Below are 16,058 nucleotides of genomic sequence, written 5' to 3' on the forward strand. Positions count from 1 at the left end.
TATTTCATTTATAAATAAGGCGATTAACGAAGTGTTACTCATTCATTCATTCATTTTGTACTGCTTTTCCTCCCGAGGGACGCGGGGGGTGCTGGAGCCTATCCCAGCTGTCTTCGGGTGAGAGGCGGGGTACACCCTGGACTGGTGGCCAGCCAATCACAGGGCACATATAGACAAACAAATATTCACACTCACATTCATACCTGTGGGCAATTTGGAGTCGCTAATTAACCTAGCAAGTTTTTGGAATGTGGGAGGAAACCGGAGTACCCGGAGAAAACCCACGCATGCAAGAGGAGAACATGCAAACTCCACACATAGATGGCCGAGGGTGGAATTGAACCCTTGTCTCCTAGCTGTGAGGTCTGCGCGCTGAAGTGTTACCCTATGTATAAAAATCCAAGTAAATGTGTGCATAAATCTGTGTGAAAAATGTCCAGGTTCTTTTATACAGGCATTTAAAATCTTTCATATAAACAATTTTTAACACAACTTTCTTCCACGCGATTGCCCCTTTTTACGACTTAATTTCCAGTGCTTCAGCAAAAATACTAAATACAACACAAAATAATGTAATAATAGCTTTGAAAAAAATGAATATATATAAATATATAAATATATCATAAAAAACACAGATTAGGCAGAATCAACCCATGCTTTTAATCCATCGCATATAAAAAACATTTTTTCTTACATGAAGTTGTTTGCTCTACAGTGCTATCCATTAGACTGCAATTAACAAGGACACCATTAAAATAACATTTGAATTTGTCCTGTGAAATGTCCAGACAAGTTGGCATTCTAAAGACAGAACCCCCAAAAATAATTGTCCTGAAGACCTTTTATTTATTTATTTTCTTTTGAAAGTTACAGTTTTGTGTTTGCCTTTCATACCATTAAAAAAATAGAACACGTAAAAGAGGAAAAGAAATAACCCACTGTTTCCATTGGTCCAGGGCTGTTTAGCATCTACAGTATATGTGTCAACAGAAGAGTCTCTGGGATGTTCTATTGCCAGGAAAGAGGGTGGGGCGCCTTAGCGACACACTGTGTGTTTCAGCCAAATTTAATGCAGCAGCGGCTGAACATGCATGTGTGTGTGTGTAGCCGAGCCTGTATGCTTTCCTATATCGGCTTGAGGTTATGTTGCAGCCAGGACAGGACAGAGTGTTACCTCTCTTGTTTCATAACCCGGGGTGGGGATGGGCTAAATTTGGCTTCAAAAGCAAAACGGAAAAAAGGCAGTTTATCAAGTTCCGGAGGTTTGGAGGCCATCACTAATGTAGCAGAAGAAGAATTAGAAAATGCAAATATGAACACAAAAGGGCGACAAAGTATTGAATTTAAGGCACAGCCCATGGGCCAAGGAACAGTTGCTTATAGAAAAAAATTTGGTTTATCCCCACCCTGGACCCCCCTCCCTCCCTTCCAAGCTGCTTCTTAGACAAGCAACCATTTTTTTCAAACTTTTTTTTGTTTCTTTTTAAAAACACATTCTCTCAACAAGAGGTATGTGATTTACAGCCACACCATCACCAAAAGGGATGATTAAGAGTCAACCATTTACGACAAACGGTGTTATGATAGCAATAACATTAATAATAATAATAACTATATAGTATATACACAACAATAAATATAATGTTTGTAAACCAGTGTAAGCCATTAAAGCCATTAAAACTGGAAAAATCGTATTACAGGTAAGGGCATTGGGTGAGCGTGACAATAAAAAGGAAAAAATACAAATAAAATTGGCACAAAAATGTTAGATTAAATAAAGAGTGACAAAATAAAAAAACCAGTGTGCAGTCTTCAAGTGTGTTTTTTGGTAATATTTTTTATGTACACAGAAGCAAAAAAAAAAACAGTAGTAAAATAAACGTAAGAAGATTTGGGTTTTGGAACTGGTGAGCCTGTTTATGCTACAGTGATTTATTTACTGTGCCACCTTTATATTTTAATACAATGTAAAACAGCAATAAATTAAAAAAAAGTAAAAAAAAATAATGAGTCATTGGCATGTTAATGTGATTGAGTTTTAGGGACACAATGGGAAAAAAAATCTCAGATTTTAAGAATAAAGTGGTATATTGACGAGAAAAAAAATTATAACATTATGTTACAAGCATTGCCCGAGACAGCTATGTGGTATGTGATAGGGGTGGGCTAAGGAAGGCGGAAGTGAGAATTGCTAGCCATGCTAATCTCTTGCTAGCCATGCTCAAATGCTGTTTTGCTGCCACGTTATGAATAAAAGCTTGCCTGAAGCAAGAGGAGACTTTACTTCCTTCCTGAAGAGGTATGCTCTATTTTCCCTCTGACACGTAATATTACAACTTTTTACTTGTAAATTTACTAACTTTATCCTGGTAAAAGTAACACTTTCCCCCCCAAGTAAATGAATGACTTTTATCCCGTAAAATGAAAGTACGTCTTTTTTTCTTGTGAATTTACAATTTTCATCCAGCAAATTTACTGCATTTTTATGGTAAAATGTTAATCACAAATTGATTCTGGTAAATGTATAACTTTTTTTTCATAAATGTACAACTTTTTTCTCATGAATTAAGAACTTTATTCTTGTAAATTTACAACTTTTTCTTGTGAATGTACAACTTTTTTCTCTGAAATGTATAATTTTTTTCTTACATTTAAGACTTTTTTCTCATAATTTTTTTACTTTATTCTCGTAATTGTAAGACTCTATACTCGAAATCTGAGATGGTTTTTTTCCCCAGTGTTGCACCAAACTTACGGTTTGTTTCAGTGATTAAAAAAAAGGCAACGTGTCAGTTGGAGCTGATTGTCTTATCCCAAAGCAAAGACAGAGTAATCAAGTGTTTAATGACCCAATAATGATGAAAACAATAGTAATTAAAAGCTGTTGTAAAGTATGTGTATAAAAAATAACATAAAATCACCCCGCTAATTGCTAAACATCTTAAGAAGCACTAATAATGAAAAAAAGTGCGTTTTGTATGGACTAGAAAGCATTGCATTGTCTCAGGATGTGTTCAAAAAGAACTGTAGGCAACAATAATAGTTCAAGGCTTCACCCACGTCACTTTCTTTGTGTCCTCCTCGGCGGCCAGTTAGCTAAATGAATAATAATAATAATAATAATCAGAATAACAAAGTCCTTGTTAGCCGAGTGGGAGCAGAGTGGGCATGGGAGTACATTAAGTGGTATAAATGCTATTGGAGCAAGTGCAAACACTTCAAATGAGCCCCTGACCCCCTTCATACCCCCCAAAAAGCCAACATTAAAATTGACCTCCTCATTCACACCCAAGCTGAAATAAAGCATAGAGAAAAGATCTGATACAGAGGACAGCAACAAGCAACATCGTTTTCCAAGGAAGACTTCCACATCATGTGTTTCTACGGGCTCCGCCCCCTTACTCCCCCTCATCCCTCAGTGTGATTGGGTTGAAAGATGAAAAAAGGGGCGGAAAAAGAAAAAGGTCACTTTAGCTGGGAGAACAAGAACGGGGAGGAATTTTCCTGAGTGCAAAATAAAAAGTGAGTACCGTTGGGTGGGTGTGGCTGAGATGATGAGGGGGTGTGGCCAAAGTGGGCGAGTCTAACAAGAGGGAGGAGTTCTGACCAATATGGGCTCAGAGGAGCCATGTGGTTGAGGTGGGTGTGTGTTATCAAGGAAGAGGCAGAGAGGGGGCGGAGCCAAGGTGTCCCCAGAAGGCATGATAGATGTGGGTGTGTCTCAACAGGGCTGGTGGAGTGGGTGTGGCTTTGGAACATACGTACGTGTAAGAAAAGAACACAGACTCCTTTCCTCCCCCCTCATAGAATATTCTATAAATAATTGTTACTAAGAAGAACAGTTCATCCGGGGCTGTCCTACACTGCTAAGTATCTGGGCTTTTCTTCTCCTCCTCCTCCTCCTCCGCGACCTCTTCCTCTTCCTCCACAACACAAGTTTGCGAGTAGGAAGTGTCCCCCTCCTCTGCTACCTCCTCTTCCTCCACCACCTGCTCGTCCAAGGGAATCTCAGTCGATTCTGAGTCCTGCTCACAAAGCGTTTTTGAGTCCGTACAACTGTTTTCCTCCTCCTCCTCCGGCTGGCTGCCGCTGTCTTTCTCCGTGTCCGACTCGCCGTCCTCCTCCAGCGTGAGCTCGAACTGGAACTTGTCCCCTACTGGGTGCCGGCTGCCATCCTCAGGTTCATCCAAAGCGGGGGAGGGGCTTTGGGGGATGGTGCTTTGGTACCACTCCCTGTTGTCCTCCAGCATGTCCAAAATGTCCTGGGCGTCCGGGTGCACCAGGTCGGCCCACGTCTCCCATAAGGGGTGAACGATGTAGTCGATGAAACCGACCTGCGTGGGGACGGGGGAGACAAGGACATTTACAGTAGTGTCCATGCATACTAGTACTTCATTTACACAGTATATTACACTATGTGAGGTATCAGTATGAGTTGGAACAGTAACTAGCATTAAGGCAAATTATTACATATTGTTGCTGCATGGCGGATGAGTGGTTAGTGCGCAGACCTCACAGCTAGGAGACCCGAGTTCTCCGGTTTCCTCCCACATTCCAAAAACATGCTAGGTTAATTGGTGACTCCGAATTGTCCATAGGTATGAATGTGAGTGTGAATGGTTGTTTGTCTGTATGTGCCCAGTGATTGGCTGGCCACCAGTCCAGGGTGTACCCCGCCTTTCGCCTGAAGACAGCTGGGATAGGCTCCAGCATACCCCCACCCCATAGAAACGCCATAGAAAAGGGATGGATGGACATTTTTGTAACACTTTTGCATTGTGCTTTCTACTTTACCAACATAGTAAAAATAGTAATAAATGTGTTTTGAGTGCGTATTTGGCTTCGCAGGGGTCGAAAATATAATAATACGGCACAACCAAAAGGTTAAAGGACAGAAAGTTCAAACTAAATTTCAGGGTAAAATATGCCTGATTTAGTCATTAGTGACTGCGCTACTAATAAGAAGAAAATTGTGGTGATGACCATAGAACAGGGACTGGATGAAGCATGAAGTCAAAAGAACTGTCTTTAGACCTGCGAGACAGGATTGTCTTGAGGCACAAATCTGGGGAAGGATACAGAAAAATTTCTGCTGCTTTGAAGGTCCCAATGAGCACAGTGGCCTCCATTATTCGTAAATGGAAGATATTTGGAACCACCAGGACTCTTCCTAGAGCTGGCCGGCCTTCTAAACTGAGCGATCGAGGAAGAAGGGCCTTAGTCAGGGAGGTGACCAAGGCCCCGATGGTCACTCTGTCAGAGCTCCAGCGTTCCTCTGTGGAGAGAGGAGAGCCTTCCAGAAGGACAACCATCTCTGCAGCAATCCACCAATCAGACCTGTATCGTAGAGTGGCCAGACGAAAGCCACTCCTTAGTAAAAGGAACATGGCAGCCGTCTGGAATTTGCCAAAAAGCACCTGAATGACTCTCAGACCATGAGAAACAAAATTCTCTGGTCTGATGAGACAAAGATTGAACTCTTTGGTGTGAATGCCAGGCGCCATGTTTGGAAGAAACCAGGCACTGCTCATCACCAGGCCAATACCATCCCTACAGTGAAGCATGGTGGTGGCAGCATCATGCTGTGGGGATGTTTTTCAGCAGCAGGAACTGGCAGACTAGTCAGGATAGAAGGAAAAATGAATGCAGCAATATATAGAGATATCCTGGATGAAAACCTGCTCCAGAGCGCACTTGACCTCAGTAGACTGGTCATGTACCTTGACCATATAGACAGTAGACATTAGCACACAGCCAAGATCTCAAAAGATTGGCTTCAGAACCACTCCGTGAATGTCCAGACTTGAATCCGATTGAACATCTCTGGAGAGATCTGAAAATGGCTGTGCACAGACGTCTCCCATCCAACCTGATGGAGCTTGAGACTTATTGCAAAGAAGAATGGGCAAAACTGCCTAAAGATACGTAGGTGTGCTAAACTTGTGGGATCATATTCAAAAAGACTTGAGGCTGTAATTGCTGCCAAAGTTGGATCAACAAAGTATTAAGCAAAGGCTGTGAATACTTATGTAAATGTGATTTTTTTGTTTTCTATTTTTAATAAATTCAAAACATGTCAAAAAAACCTTTTTTCACATTGTCATAATGGAGTATTTTGTGTAGAATTTTGAGGTAAGAGATTAATTTAATACAATTTGGAATGAGGCTGTAACATGACAAAATGTAGAAAAAGTGAAGCGCTGTGAATACTCTCCGGATGCACTGTATGTTCCTTATCAAGGTTGAGTGAGTGTCACCTGGCTCTTTTCGACCGAGGCGTTGTGTTTGTCACACATGGGGCTGATCTCCATGCCCCGCTCCCTCTCTCGGTCGCCCTGGCTGAAGAACTCCTCCATGATGCGGTCGGTCCACTGCCTGTAGAGCTGCAGGGGCTTGGTGGGGTTGCTCAGGTCTGCACAGTGCACCATGTTCTGCAGAACCTACAAGCAAAAAAAAGTCACTTTTGAATGGATTAGCACCAGTAAAATGGGAATGCGTCATGTGTAAATAAAAGCAGACCTGTATCCGGTCAGAATAGTTATCCAGCAGCAAGACTCCTGAGCTGGTCACCTTTTTGGTTTCCACCATGGTTTTTAGATCAGCCAGTAGGTTCATGTGCTTGGACATATCAGTAGCCAACACCTAGACCACAAGTTCAAAAGTTAAAAAAAACGCTGCATATTTAGTTCCAATATGATGATGACAGACAGCTGGGATAGTCTCCAGCACCCCCGCGACCCTTGTGAGGAAAAGCGGTAGAAAATGAATGAATGAATGAATGATGATGACAGTTTGACTCTGGAACAGACTACTTCTATTTCCATTACAGTGGAACCTCAGTCAGTTTTTCGGCTAATGTTGGAAATTTATGCTACAATTTTGCATACATATTCTGGTTAGCGTCATCTTGTACTGTCGGTACACTGAGTTTTTAATGAGAAAATACCCCGTTAGCGTGTCACCACATGGCGACGGGAACCGGGAATCAGCTGCATCGCCCGTCTACCATGTCATCAAAGGTTGTTTCTCAAGAATGTTTACACAAAATACACTTTACCATTATGTAATTATAGATTTACATGCATCAAAGAACTTATACATGAAGAATGGAGGTTAAGGTTACTTTCACCTTCAATTGCCATTATCGTAAATTCCAGTGTTGAAGCTGCTACTTAAACCATGAATCCAGCGGCTCATACAATTCATACAGCGAAGTGAAATATAAAAATGCAAGCATTATTGTTATGATTTGTTTGTGCTTTTATCAAACTCACAATGTCGATGACCATCTTTCGCAGCGATTGTCGTTGTTTTTTGGTCAGGTTTTGGAAGATGTCGCAGTTCTCCTCCTGTAGGAGCTTGAAGCCCACAGCCAGGTGATGGTTCTCCAGCACAGATGCGTCGTTGTACATCAGCGCCAGTTCGGAATCTTAAAAGGAAGAGACAACTGTCAGCATGGGCTTCAATTACAACAATTGTAGGGAGGCTTTACAAACTGGAATAACTCATTATAACGACTCATTTTTAAAAACCTAAAAATGATTTGCATGAGAAAGTACAAGGGACAAGACAGCTTTTTTTTGACCGTATACTGAACAACACAGCAGTACCAGAAGAGCATGCAGAGGTAAACAAAACAGCTCTCAACATGTGAGGTTGCCTACAGCCACGGCAGTTATTGCCGATGGTCACAGAGACCCTGGTGGTTATTTGATTTTGTAGACCACAAACCCGGTGACTATAGAAGACTATGTTGTTAATTAAATAGAGACGTTAAGGGGAACTGTTTCTGTATTTGGACCTGGCTGGTCCACAGATATTACAGAGCTCTACAATAGTTGAGACAGGAGACAAAGTGTCCAAAGTGAGGAAAAATGATATTCATTCATTCATTTTCTAGAGCTTATCCTCATGAGGGTTGCAGGGGGTGCTGGAGCCTATCCCAGCTGTCTTAGGGCGGGAGGCGGGCTACACCCTGGACTGGTGGCCAGCCAGGGCACATACTATAGGGCACATAGTATAGACAAACAACAATTCACACTCACATTCATACCTATGGACAATTTGGAGTCGCCAATTAGCCTAGCATGTTTTTGGAATGTGGGAGGAAACCAGAGTACCCGGAGAAAACCCACGCATTCACAGGGAGAAAATGCAAACTCCACACAGAGATGGCCAAGGGTCTCCTAGCTGTGATAACCGCTCGACCACTGTGCAGCCGAAAAATGATATTCCTTCATTCATTCATTTTCTACCGCACCGAGGGTGCTGGAGCCCATCCCAGCTCTCTTCGGGCAGGAGGCGGGGTACACCCTGGACTGGTGGCCAGCCAATCACAGGGCACATAGAGACAAACAACCATTCACACTCACATTCATACCTATGGACAATTAGGAATCGCCAATTAGCCTAGCATGTTTTTGGAATGTGGGAGGAAACCATGCAATGCACGGGGAGAACATGCAAACTCCACACAGAGATGGCTGAGGGTGGAATTGAACTCGGGTTTCCTAGCTGTGATGCATGTGCGCTAACCACTTTCCACCTTGCAGCCGAAAAATGATATTATTTCAGAAAAAGGTCAGAATTTAACGAGAATGAACTTTCAATATTATGGCAATATATTTTGGACACCCCTGTGGTAGACGCTTTTCTCATTCCAAAGTAGCATACCATCAACATTGCTGTTACTGGAAGGCTGAAAGACTACATATTGTTGCTTGAAGTCAAGCTTGTTTGTACTGCATTCCATCAGGTTTGCGACTAACCCAACTTGTCCTATAGGTTTTTGGTTTCCCGGAAAAGCTGTAAGCTCACACGGCTAATGATGTTGTGTTGCACTTAAAAAGCACTATTGATGATGTCCACCGGCTTGAAAGCACACAGCCTGAGACACACGTGTACTCATGCTCACGTGTGCGCTGACACGTGCGCCATTAAATATATGCGTATAGTAGGCGGGTAGCATGCAGGATGTTCTATGGCAAGTGTTGATAATATGTCACTGCACCATGCTTTCTGGTAGCTTGGTATTGGGGTTTCCTCAAATCACCAAAATTATGCTAATATAAAAATGACAGAAAAGAATAAAAAATAATACATACATAAAATACAAAAAATACTTAAAGATGGTCATAAACTATTATTTTCATTTATAAAATAAAAGTGTTTAATAATTGATAGAATGATCTTTTTGGAGTACTTTAGTGCATCAGTGTCTATTACTGTATTTTCTGGACTTTCATGGTTTGGCTGGTCCTGGGACTTATACTCCAGAGTAATAATATAATAATACATTTTATTTAAAAGCGCCTTTCAGGACACCCAAGGTCGCTGTACAGTGACTTATATATGTCTATATATGACTTATATAGGCCACATTTCATGCAGATTCTAAATGTGTTGTGGCTTCAATGTGAAAAAGGTCCGTGTGTGTGTGTGTGTGTATCGGCGTGTGAACCAAACACGGCTGACGTAGCCGCTAAAATGGTGCCGCATTTAGACTCACTGGTGTTGATGAGGAACTGGTTGGACACTCCCGGGTGATCCACATCGTGAATGGCGCTGGCAAAGATGGCCGCCAAGATTTCCAAGTCTGTGAACACAGCCTACAAGTGAGGAGAAAAAAAAAGAGTCAGAGGATAAAAATATCCCCCCACAAGCTATTGATTGTAGTGAGCAGAGGGTTGATTGAGGCTTATTGTGGTGGCTCACCTCGAGTGCAGGGGTGGATAGCAGCACATGGGTGGACTGGGTGACGTCAGCGGCGTGGATGTTGTTGTGGTAGGCCACATCGCCGTGGTAATGGTCCTCTAAGGTCATCAGGTAGGTGATAAAAGTGTCCAATGGAATTTTAAACGTTTTTAACAAGTCTCGCTCCTGGCATGAACATCAGAGAGTCTTTAAAATCCAAACAAGATGTTTAAATGTTTGCTGTGTTTTGTTTGAGACCATTCTTACCTGGAATATGGTGTACATCATTACTGTCAGCGGCCGATTCCCAGAGAATTCTGAGATTTTAAAAACGTTAAGGCCCCATTTGTTCACATGTTCCAGCTCCTGGTGAAACAATGAGAGGAATATTTAGAGAGATAGCTATTGGCTAGAGTCATCTGTGAGGCTAACACTGATCCCTCCTAATTCTCTGGCAGACTGGATGAATGTGAGGTGTGTTAAGACGCAGCTTTATGATGCATACCACCACCTACTGTACAGACTTGTAAGGACAAGCTACATTCACAGATGGTCCCATTATAATGTAATGTTTATGAGAACAACTAGTTCTCATCAGTGTCATTGAACCGTACCTTTGCCAGCTCGTCCTCCGTCTCCGTCTTCACGCCAAAGCGAGGGATGTTCGAGTTGGTGAGGCTGGACGAGTGCTGCAGCTTCTTCACACCGCTGATCTGAGACATGGGCTTGTTCTTCTTCTCCTTGTCCTTCTGCGTCTGAGGTGATGGCATCTCTACTTCATGCTGCTTGTCTGAAACAGCACGGGAAAAATATCAATAAATAATATTTTTTTAATGGTTCTCCAAAATGAAAAGAAACAGAGTCACACGATTGTGATAATGTAGAAATAATAATAATCACAAGAATAAATTACTATTATCAGTATAATTTAATGTTATCATTACGAAATTGCTATTATTACAATCAACTTTTTGAGAAAAAGATCACAATATTAGGAGAAATATGACGCAACTGCACACTAATGGATGTCACTTTATGAACAGTTTTAAGCCATAAAAATGGCCACAAGATGGCAGAAGTGCTCCGCATGGATTATTTGCGTGTAAAAACACACTGCACATCAAAGAGAAGGTGGAAAAGTATGGAGAAGTAGAAGGTTGCGCATTGCAGGGAAATTTTAAAGCATTGAAAGACCAAAGGTGTAACTTCTACCACAAAAAATCACAAACGTACAAAAAGAAAATCATTTTACATGGAAAAAATTGCAATGTTATGATCATAAATATGGAATTTTACCAGAAAAAGAGTCCTAAGATGATGGCAACAAAGACCTACTCACCTAGGAAGGTGCTGGAAATGAACTCAGACACCTGATTCCCTGAACGACTCATCTCTGACAGGTGAGTCAGTTCCCTGTTGAGCATCCTCTTGAACTAAAATGAAACACAAAGATGACAAGATAAGTACAGATGATGCACAATGCAGGAGATAATACAACACCATATGATAGTGATACATGGACAAAAGTATCTGGACACTACAACAACATCCGCTGTAATTGTAATTGTTGCTGTAGTTCATGAAACCAATCCAACTAACAATTAAATGATATTAGTATGGACCACAGAGCCAATGCATGTCTAACTATAATATTAAAACCAGAAAAATGTGTTTTGTCTTCACATTTTTGAGCGTCAGCCGCTGATGTCATTGTTGACTGGCGATGTAACGTAGCTGAATTTCGACTTGGGTTGCCATTTTGTTAGCTAGCCAATAGGACGCTAACAAGGAAACAGGTTTTGTGATAATAAATTCATTAAGCATACAAATGGCCTCCTGCCGTGTATTAATAACAGGACAAGATGCGTGCTATATTGTATGCTAACTGGAGAATACACGCAAAATTGTGGGGTAGATATTCAATCTTAACTGCAAAACACGCGGGTGCTCTCTCATTCAATGCAGAATGGCGCACAACAAGGATGTCCCGATAACCTGAATATCTTCCCACGCTTTGTTAAAATAAATCCAAAAACAATGGATATCATATGTTTTTCTGTGCTTGTGTTTTTTTAAAAAAAGAGATGTACAACACCGTACAGTTCATTTAACTTCTATTCTCCTTATTGAGATCCAAGACCAAATACCAAATGCAAAATACAAAAAAAGTACTTTCAATTTCAGCGATGAATTAAGCTGCAACAATGTAAAATTCAAATGACTCAACTTGAAATTCCTCTTATTCTAATTCTTCCAAGTATTGGAGATGTTTTTGTGAATGTCATTGCAAAGCAGGGAGAATCAATAAGTGGAATGCACCATTTTCTTGTTTATCTATACAGTGTCAATTTTGTGTCTCCAAATTTGGTCGGTTTTTCTATTTTCAGCCCAAAAACAACCCCCCCCCAAATAAAAAAATTAATTGTGATTTTCCATCCATCAGCAAATAAAAAGTAATAATTAGGCAAAAATGTGTCCTGTAGTATCCTATAATAATAATAATAATAGTTATTATTTGAAATGACAGATGCTATGAATAAATAAATAGACTTGATTATAAAAAAAACACCAATTTGAATTACAATAAACACTGACTGACCAGAATAGCAGCTTACCTTAATGTACCCCCAGGACACAGAGAACAAATAATTAGCCTCAGGCATTTTGGATATTAAAAAGTAAACAAATCCACAGAGAAAAGAGAAAGGTCTGGTGGAGAAGATTAAATCTCCAAAAGCGTCCACATGGTGCTCACATCCCTACGAGTATTCCACGGTAAGTCCAAAAAGAAAGGAACATATGGTGAGCGTGCACATTGTGGACTCTCTGACATGTGCGCATCCTTGTGAAGGATACGAGGAGGAAACAAAAAAGACCAGGAGAAGCCAAATATTTTGCCCTTCCTCACTGTGCGCTCGGGTGGTTGTGAATGACACAAGACCACCCGTCGACCCTCATTACTCGCGCACAAGCTGCGGCCAATCAAAACGCAGACGTGCAAGGCCAGTGAACTCATCCTGGATTGTGATTGGTTTGGAAGCGAGTAGATTTGAGGTCACCTGCTGTGTGATTGGCTGAAATGATGGAAAATGTTACACCTCCATCCTGAGGTATATGTGTGTGTGTGTTACATACAGTACGTATGTGCTTGTGTACAGCTTGGTGACGAAAGTAAAGGTTAGCTGAGTTGGCGTAACAAGTTGAGTCACTAATGAAGTGATGTCAGGGTGGAAAAAAGGAAACAATGGTGTAAAATAAAGGTGCATCAGCACTTTAGAGGTGGTGAGCTCAGGATGAAAGCATCACGTGTGTCAGCGCTGAGGGTCAACCCAACGCTTATTGCAGTCATCTACCAAGGGCATACTGTACACACATGCACACACACACAGAACCTTATGATGTAACATGCAATTAACAACTCAAATGATGTCCCTGCTCTTTTGCTTTAACATAAACCTTTCATGATATCATCCTAAAAGTGAGAAAAACTACCAGCCTTGGCTCTGGATGTTGAGGGACTGTCTTGGCTGACACGTCTCTTCAACATTGCATGGAAGTAGGGAACCTTTGGATTGGCAAACCGGGGTGGTGGTCCCCCTTTTCAAGAAGGGTGACCGGAGGGTGTGTTCCAACTACAGGGGGATCACACTCCTCAGCCTCCCTGGGAAAGTCTATTCCAGGGTGCTGGAGAGAAGGGTACGACCGTTGGCCGAACCTCTGATACAAGAGGTCCAATGTGGTTTTCGTCCTGGTCGTGGAACACTGGACCAGCTCTACACCCTCACGAGGATGCTTGAGGGTGCATGGGAGTTTGTCCAACCAGTCTACATGTGCTTTGTGGACCTGGCAAAGGCATTTGACCGTGTCACTTGTAGCGTCCTTTGGGGGGTGCTCCGGGAGTACGGGATTGGTGGCGCGTTACTACGTGCTATCCGGTCCTTGTACAAACGGGGCAGGAGTCTGGTTCGCATTGCCAGTAGTAAGTCGAGCCTGTTTCCAGTAAACGTTGGTCTCCGCCAAGGCTGCCCTTTGTCACCGATTCTGTTCACAATTTTCATGGACAGAATTTCTAGGCGCAGCCAAGGTGTTGAGGGAGTACAGTTCGGGGGCCTTAGAATCTCATCTCTGCTATTTGCAGATGATGTGGTTCTTATGGCTTCTTCGGGCTGCGACCTTCAGCGTTTACTGGGACGGTTTGCATCTGAGTGTGAAGCGTCTGGGATGAGACTCAGTACCTCCAAATCAGAGGCCATGGTTCTCAGTCGGAAAAAGGGTGGAGTGCTCCCTCCGGGTTGGGAATGATGTCCTGCCCCAGGTGGAGGAGTTTAAGTATCTCGGGGTCTTGTTCACAAGTGAGGGAAAGTGGGAGCGTGAGGTCGATAGACGGATCGGTGCAGCCTTTGCAGTAATGCGGTCGTGGTACCGGACCGTTGTGGTGAAAAGAGAGCTGAGCTGGAGGGCAAAGCTCGCGATTTACCGGTCGATCTATGTTCCCACCCTCACCTATGGTCATGAGCTTTGGGTCATGACTGAAAGAATGAGATCGCGGATACAGGCGGCTGAAATGAGTTTCCTCCGTAGGGTAGCTGGACTCACCCTAAGAGATACGGTGAGGAGCTCAGCCATCCGGGAGGGGCTCAGAGTAGAGCCGCTTCTCCTTCACATCAAGAGGAGTCAGTTGACGTGGCTCAGGCATCTAGTCCGGATGCCTCCCGGACGCTCCCTGGTGAGGTGTTCCGGGCATGCCCAGCCGGGAAAAGGCCTAGGACACGCTGGAGGGACTATGTCTCACAGCTGGCCTGGGAACACCTTGGTGTCCTCCCGGTGAAGCTGGAGGAGGTGGTTGGGGACTGGGAAGTCTGGGCTTCCCTACTAAGACTGCTGCCCCCGCGACCTGGACCCGGATAAGCGGAGGAAAATGGATGGATGGATGGATACCAGCCTTGCCTTGCACTATATACAGTACAAAACTGTCAACACCCTGGGCTTAAGAAAAGCTCACGACTGACTGGATATCGTTTGTCACAGTCGTTCATTCAGTTCATCCATTATGATATGTCTTCCATTGGATGGGTAACGATTTATACATGCAAACCAACAGGTGGTGAAGTCTCCCCCAAAGGAGTCGCAGCTTTTCTTCCTGTCACTCACACATGCACCAATGACCTGAAGACATGCCCCAGGGATTATTACCCAACTGGGCCAAAATATACAAGGGTATACATTACCGCGGGGGTGGACAAGTTCCGCCCACAATTCCTCAAGGCTCTGGATGTTGAGGGACTGTCTTGGCTGACACGTCTCTTCAACATTGCGTGGAAGTCGGGAACAGTACCTTTGGATTGGCAGACCGGGGTGGTGGTCCCCCTTTTTAGGAAGGGTGACCGGAGGGTGTGTTCCAACAAAAGGGGATCACACTCCTCATGCTCCCTGGGAAAGTCTATTCCAGGGTGCTGGAGAGAAGGGTATGACTGTTGGTCGAACCTTTGCTACAAGAGGTCCAATGCGGTTTTCGTCCTGGTCGTGGAACACTGGACTAGCTCTACACCCTCACGAGGGTGCTTGAGGGTGCATGGCAGTTTGCCCAACGAGTCTACATGTGCTTTGTGGACCTGGAAAAGGCATTCGACCATGTCCCTTGTGGCGTCCTTTGGGGGGTGCTCCGGGAGTACGGGATTGGTGGCGCGCTACTGCGTGCTATCCGGTCATTGTACAAACGGGGCAGGACTCTGGTTCGTATTGCCAGTAGTAAGTCAAGCCTGTTTCCGGTAAACGTTGGCCTCTGCCAAGGCTGGCCTTTGTCACGATTCTGTTCACAATTTTCATGGACAGAATTTCTAGGCGCAGCCAAGGTGTGGAGGGAGTCCGGTTCGGGGGCCTTAGAATCTCATCTCTGCTATTTGCAGATGATGTGGTGCTTATGGCCTCTTCGGGCTGTGACCTTACTGGGACGGTTTGCATCTGAGTGTGAAGCGTCTGGGATGAGACTCAGTACCTCCAAATCAGAGGCCATGGTTCTCAGTCGGAAAAGGGTGGAGTGCTCCCTCCGGGTTGGGAATGAGGTCCTTCCCCAGGTGGAGGAGTTTAAGTATCTCAGGTCTTGTTAACGAGTGAGGGAAGGTGGGAGCGTGAGGTCGACAGATGGATCGACGCAGCCTCTGCAGTAATGCGGTCGCTGTACCGGATCGGCGTGGTGAAAAGAGAGCTGAGCCGGAAGGCAAAGCTCTCAATTTACCGGTCGATCTATGTTCCCACCTTCTGAGCTTTGGGTCATGAACGAAAGAATGAGATCGCAGATACAGGCGGCTGAAATGAGTTTCCTCCCTAGGGTAGCTGGACTCACCCTAAGAGATAGGGTGAGGAGC

General features: G+C 43.5%; 1 protein-coding gene across 6 annotated transcripts in view; it reads right to left on the bottom strand.

The window, feature by feature from the left end:
* Positions 1–641: 641 nt before the first annotated feature.
* pde4d (phosphodiesterase 4D, cAMP-specific) overlaps positions 642–16,058 on the bottom strand; it is a 225,966-nt gene continuing 210,549 nt past the window's right edge. For all 6 annotated transcript variants that reach the window (XM_058071076.2, XM_058071075.2, XM_058071077.2 and 3 more), the window contains 9 exons: positions 11,033–11,126; positions 10,308–10,483; positions 9,961–10,059; positions 9,715–9,879; positions 9,509–9,608; positions 7,275–7,429; positions 6,520–6,642; positions 6,258–6,440; positions 642–4,334 (listed from right to left, as the gene is read on the bottom strand). In XM_058071076.2, coding sequence (XP_057927059.2) covers positions 3,867–4,334; positions 6,258–6,440; positions 6,520–6,642; positions 7,275–7,429; positions 9,509–9,608; positions 9,715–9,879; positions 9,961–10,059; positions 10,308–10,483; positions 11,033–11,126 — 1,563 coding nt within the window. In that variant the 3' untranslated portion in view covers positions 642–3,866. The remainder of the gene's footprint in view (positions 4,335–6,257; positions 6,441–6,519; positions 6,643–7,274; positions 7,430–9,508; positions 9,609–9,714; positions 9,880–9,960; positions 10,060–10,307; positions 10,484–11,032; positions 11,127–16,058) is intronic.

This window comes from Doryrhamphus excisus, linkage group LG3 (assembly GCF_037039965.1).
Source record: "Doryrhamphus excisus strain RoL-2023G ecotype Guam linkage group LG3, RoL_Dexc_Guam_v1.1, whole genome shotgun sequence".
Classification (NCBI taxonomy): Eukaryota; Metazoa; Chordata; class Actinopteri; order Syngnathiformes; family Syngnathidae; genus Doryrhamphus; species Doryrhamphus excisus.